The following is a 6,464-nucleotide window of genomic DNA, read 5'->3' as shown; positions in this document are numbered from 1 at the left end:
ATGACCACAACTCATCTGCTGCCCAACCGACAGGTGTCGCAACAAAGCACCGGTGAATGATTTCCATGATTCTTAGAAGCTATTGGGGAAGAATGGTTTTTACCGAAACTATTATTTAGTAGACCTTTAGGCATGCCATTTTATAACATAAACGACAATTCGATGGTAACCTAATAAATATCCTGCACTGTGTGGCCCGAGTCTTGCCATGAAACGCATTGAAGCTTGTTGTAGTTAGTAGCCTGTAAAGACGAATAAACCACTAAAAAGAGATGAATAGGCTACTTAGCACACAGCGTCAAGGGATATCCTAGCAGTGCTGGTTTCTGCCATGTATCCCGCAACCATTCATTGGCTGTTACAAATATGCTGAAGCTCTGCCTCTCACGTGACACGGGATAAATGCCCGCCCGCTAGCATCTCTGGTGGCAGACAATCACAGACATCTGTCAGACACCTCCTGGCTTTCCATTTATGCTTATGGGAATGACGTTAATTGAAGTTTATCGGTGATATTTTTTTAAACCCTGCGATATTTTAGTTTCTTCGAGAGCGACTCAAGACAGAAAATAAGAATCCTCTTCGTTTACGTTAAAATGACTGGAGTTTTCGACACTCTCAATACAGATATGCATTCGAACCAAATTACCTCCAACAGCTACCACAGCTTGCACAAATCGCAAGAGTCGCCAACTCTACCAGTGTCGACCGCAACGGATATCAGCTACTACCAGCAACCTGGACACTGCACAGGGTCTCCTTACGGCCAACTCGGTTCTTATCAGTACCATAACAGTGGTTTAAACAGCGTTCAATACAACAACAAATCCTACGACCTAGGTTTCAACCCCTCTTTCGGCACATATGGCTCTTATGGCTCCAGCGTATCACCGGCGCAAACCGAAGCAGGTAAACAAAACTATTTCGATTTTGTATTTAATATTACTTTTATCTTTTTTTTTTTTTTTTACCGAATAGCCTACTACATTGTAACACTTTTTGCGTCATTGTGAAGACTGATAACAAATGTTGCCCTTCTGTAATTAAAGGCCTCTTGTGTGTTTGCTTTTCTGTTACAGAAAAAGAAGAAAGTGAACCTGAAATCAGAATGGTCAACGGTAAACCAAAGAAGGTCCGAAAACCAAGAACAATTTATTCAAGCTTCCAGCTTGCTGCCCTTCAGAGGAGATTTCAGAAAACTCAATATTTGGCGCTGCCCGAAAGAGCTGAACTGGCAGCCTCAATGGGCCTTACGCAAACCCAGGTAAGATTAAGTGTCATCTAATGTCGTTTGGGATAATATGGGCTATATTCGAAAGTGACGTTATATTTTAAAGCAAATATGTACACACCATAGCTACAGCCCATCGTTGATTAAAGGCCGCGCTAAGGGAATCTATAGCCTATTAGATTTAGTTTTGGCTTCCAATCAAATAAGAAGATGTTTTTGGAAAACGATACAAATGGTTAAGGCTACTCTAGATATTCTGCAGTGCCAAATGTTTTCAGCTAGCCTACTTAATATTTACGCAATATATGGCTTTTCAAGAAATGTCTCTGGTGCTCGCGATGTAACTTGTTTGGGTTTCCTTATTCGCGAGGAGCTGACCATCATATACTGAACACGCTTTTTTCTTTTAGGTCAAAATCTGGTTTCAGAATCGTCGTTCGAAGTTCAAGAAGTTGTGGAAAAGTGGAGAAATTCCCCACGAGCAACATGTGGCCTCCAGTGAGTCTCCTCCTTGCCATTCTCCGCCAGTCTCCGTGGCATGGGACTTTCCACAGAATCAAAGAATGAACAATGTAAACTCGTCTCTGCCGCAAAGCAGCAGTCCTCCGAACCCGACTGCGCCTTCCTTTTTGGCAAATTATTCTTGGTATTCATCAACGAACTCAGCCGCACATCTGCAGCCCAACACACTCGTACAGCACCATCACAATGCAGCAATGAGTGCTGGGACAATATTTTAAAAAATGACCTTTTTTCCTGGAGAATTATGACGATATAACAGTTTTCAACGACTGTGCCCCAGTGGATGCGCTGACTTCTCAAGTTTGGCCAAGTTTATTTTACGTGCCAGTGTCTTTCTACATATTAGCCTACACTGTTTTTTTCTTTGAGAAATTGCGAACTGGCGGACGCTAAAGAAGCAGCATGCGGTTATTTTTGTATTTATTTATTTTGTTCATTTTGGTTCAAATAAGGGACAACATATAATTGTTCACCAAACCACTAAAATCCAAAGCGATAGGCCTATAGAATATAATATTGCATGCTCCTCATGCAAACATTGCTGTCACCTTTCAACAGGATGCGCGTATCAATGTCAAATATGTAGCACACAATTTGAAAACTGTATTGTGCCTTTTAAGAAAAATGACCTCATTTTTGTTGTCCACCATAAATGTTATGTTGTGTTTCTATCATCGTCTCTTTTGAATTCTATAGAAGATAAGGATGTGAAAATCCATTAGACTAGACGTTTCATGCCATCACTCAATGTTGCTTTGGTATACCCTTCTCATTATTATGTAATTTTTATTTTGTTGAATATTGGGACAGCAACAAACGGACCATAACGTTTCAGCTACTGATGTTTTCACGCCCAGATGATAGGCCTATTTTAACTACTTTATTTTAATTTATTTCAGGACCGATAAACAGTTCTGCATTGATTCAAAGGTTATTTAAATAAAATGTTTTTTTCTGTAGCCTGTAGCCAATATTTCCTCTTGCAAGAAAAACGGTGCCAAAGGTGTGCATGCGATGTCATATGCAGAACCCACTATATGAGATTTACATGTATTGTAGCCTACATTTAAATAAGGTCTACTCCAATAACGGTTAAATTAACATTACAGTTATGCGCCTGTTAAGGTACTCGAAGCTCAGGGACCAGTTTTATTTTTGGAATGGGGTTTTAAAAAGGGGCTACACATTCTGCAACTAGTTCAACATGGTTTGCCAGATGGCTATATAGACGAAAACTGTCAAAGTTATTGCGGTTATTATTTTGATGTTGTCGCGGATTCATTATTCTCTTTGCAACAATTTGCTAGATAGTTTCTCATATTTTATGGGCACTGTAAACGTGCGCACTGGGTAAGCGGAACCTGATACAGACAAGATGATTAACAAAGCCGAGACGCAGTGCCCCAGGCGCGGTATGAAAAGGAGCAGTCACGGCAAGCAACACGCCTTGGCATGCGAAAGAGAAGATGAGGGCGTTTGGTTGGGTCCAGCCCCTCAGACTCTCTGGAGTCAGCGCGCTGTTCTCCAGACGTTTTATGAAGTCAGTCGAGCCAAAAAACGGGCTTGAATCTGCCTCGAGCCAAACAACATGGAAACATTTCTCACAACTTCCAGTCCCCCCTCCGCACAACAGAAGGGCCTTTTGAGACGCTCCTATAGGCCTAGAACACAATCTTCTTATTTGTTCATATTTCTCCTCAACAAATACAATTAGGATGTAAACCAGATATCAGAAGTAAAATGCATATATTTCTCACAGGCATCATAATAATCTCACAGAATGTAGAATTTAATTTAAATTAGCTTCCCAAAAGGTTTGGTTTCATGGGCAATATCCACAACTTTCCTCAGTACACAATACAATGTGTTGTTATTTATTCAACCACTTTGACTTGGAACAATTAAGACATATAGGACAGTGCAGACAGCAGTAAGTGTATCACCTGTTGCATAAACCATAACAAAATTGTAAAGATTTTGCAAATAAAAGACTTGTGAATAATGAGACATCTAATGTATGTTTTCTGCCAGTATTGCTACAAGATGCAAAACTCTGTCCTGGGGATTTGGCCTGGAGTTGATTTACAGTAAAAAGCCAAATGATCCTTTGGCATTACATGACACTTTGGAGAATGGTGATAGACCTGCAGAACTAAGAAACAGTAAAACGTTATACCAACTCTGGGAGCAGGCTTTATTAATGGCCTTGTCTCGTCTATATAGACGTTAGTGTATTAATGTGAGGCGGAACCGTCCTTCAACTCCCCAGGGACTGCATGGCAGGATCTTGGGAAAAAGGTTGTGCAAGGTCTCTTAACGGTCAGTTCATTGCCCCCTCAACATTTCAGAAATAAATAAATAAACAAGGAAACAAATGGCTTCAGTATGGACCAAATACACCGAGTTTGAAAAAAGAATCCTTAAGATGACAGAAAAAAAGCAGAGAGCAAAGGTGTTGTCTGCAAAATGTTAAAGGCACACAACTGAACTGCCTTTCCATGCTTGCATGTTCACTCAGCTTTCAGAGTAGACTAGCAATAATGTGGGTTTAGGCACTTCCGGAATCCAGCAGACAACTTGAAAAATGCCATTCCCCCTTCCCTAATTTATACTCTGATCTGTAATTTCATCCACAATTGCTCTAGTTTGAGCATTCTGGCTTTCCGATCTGAAAGCCTGCAATTACTATATAATTCTTCGCAATTTTAGATGTCCTAATATGGACTGTAATTTTTGCGCAAGACAATTTCGAGCTATTTCAAGCATCAACATTGTCAAAGTTGTATGTACATAATAAATGGGAATATCAATGCATAGTTTTTAGCATAACATCTTGACTCCTCGATAATTATATCCGCTTGGAGCCTACGCAGAATTAGCCTGAATTGCATGGTAACTGCTGCTTTAAATTTTTAAAAATTACTCATAATTTTCCCAAAGATTACCAAGATCTCGAGTGCACAATGTCATCAGCGTAATGAGGAGTAAACATTTATGCTAATAATCTGCAATTTTTTCCATCAGCTATAAAGAGGGGAAATAAAGCTGGAATTTTCAGTCATATTCTGAACAGTGCTGTTATAGCACTTAGCACTGCATGGGAAACAGTTTATGGGATTGAGACTCACAACTCATGCTACTGGAATCATTTGTATGTGTTTTGTCCCTCTAAAGAGGGAATATATGAACCACCTCAGAAGTCTCCTGTGTCTGGTATTAAGGTAAGGAAACAACGTTATTATAGATTTATTTAAGAAATATTTTTTATCCGATTAGTGTTAATTTGGGGTAAAGAGTGAAACCTTTTTAGAAACGATATGCAGATGATGTCACCAATAGCTTTGGGCGGAAGATACTGCTTTATTTTTTCAGATTGCGGTATTTTTGATGACGGTAGGCTACTTCGTGGTAAATGTCAATTCGCTTTGATTTCTGACACTTTAGTTTGCAATGACATGAATGTGATAGAACACCAAACTTGAATGATGCTTTTGACGATGTATTGCTTGCACGTTGTATTTCTTACATCATGCTGCCTATGGAGGGAACAATGTTTTTGAGGACAACATGCATATTTTCCGTAGCATTTGATAATATGTGAACTGTTTAAATACTCAATCTTAGTGTAGCCTACTCAGAATATCTGATAAAATAAAAATAATTCATTAGATTTTTTTGAAGATACATTTTTTTAAATATAAATCGATCTTAAAAATATCCTAGATATTAATTTGGAAAAACCTGAATTTAACTCTGTTCTGTATTTAAATCTTGAAATGGGCATTCTATTGATTTAAGTAGTAAAGATGCCAGCCCTTGTTGTATAATTTCGTCTCTGCCTTCATTACTCTTACATTGTGCTTTTGCTAATTTTGAACCCTTTTCCTTTTGACAATCCCCTGGTATACACCTGCAAGCAATTTGCCAGGCTTACATGTAAGGGAACAGCGACGAGATGTCGCCTCACCTATTTCACTTATCTTTTTTTCATAGTGCAGCACATTTCTTTCAGTACTCTATCTCCTTTGTTAACAAAAGATTCCACGTGCGAAAAAATTGCTCATAATTATCCCAGAGATGGGAAACTGCATTAGAATAAATAAGGGCGAAATTACTGTAATTATGTTGGGTTTGATGGGCTCCGCTCGTAATCAAGAGGAGAATACAGCGAAATAACGCTGACCCTCTTGGGTGTGCAGCTGCGTTTCGGAGTCTTGCAGAGAGAAATAGAAATTGAATTTTATTTTTTAGGTTCTTAATTCCCTCTCCCTTGTGCTGTTTTAGACCAATTTAAACAGTATGACCCTAGGATTTATAACACTCACCTATTATATAGGTTAGTTGTGGTGTGATTAACTATATCGCGTTCATGTAATTAATTCATGAATTCATTAATAATAATTAGCCAAAGAAAATGTACAGCCTAAATGAGTCAGAGAGAACGTGGAAATGAATAAGCCCATAATTTAGCGTATAGCCCAAAATGTTCATCCAATGCACATTTCAAGTAAAATGAAAGCCTACTGTTTTGTCTAAAGATTGGCTATCCCTTTAGCTGTCCTTCTCAAATACTATTATTGTTGTTGTTGTTGTTGGTAGAAGTAATAGTAATAGCAACAGCAGAAATAGTATTAGCCAACAGTAGCCTGTTATGCCTAAAAGTTGTTGGTTGTTACTTGCACTTGTTTTTGTCTTTGAAAGGGATGTATAA

At 38.7% G+C, this 6,464-nt stretch overlaps 1 protein-coding gene across 1 annotated transcript; it reads left to right on the top strand.

The window, feature by feature from the left end:
• Positions 1 to 596: 596 nt before the first annotated feature.
• dlx2a (distal-less homeobox 2a) lies at positions 597 to 1,971 on the top strand (the record flags this gene model as incomplete). Its single annotated transcript, XM_080839917.1, has 3 exons — positions 597 to 909; positions 1,080 to 1,264; positions 1,642 to 1,971. 3 exons carry the CDS (start codon positions 597 to 599, stop codon positions 1,969 to 1,971), a joined length of 828 nt encoding a protein of 275 aa, XP_080696043.1.
• Between the last annotated feature and the right edge of the window lie 4,493 nt (positions 1,972 to 6,464).

This window comes from Sprattus sprattus (assembly GCF_963457725.1).
Source record: "Sprattus sprattus genome assembly, chromosome: 5".
Classification (NCBI taxonomy): domain Eukaryota; kingdom Metazoa; phylum Chordata; class Actinopteri; order Clupeiformes; family Clupeidae; genus Sprattus; species Sprattus sprattus.
This window is presented reverse-complemented; position numbering and strand designations above follow the sequence as displayed.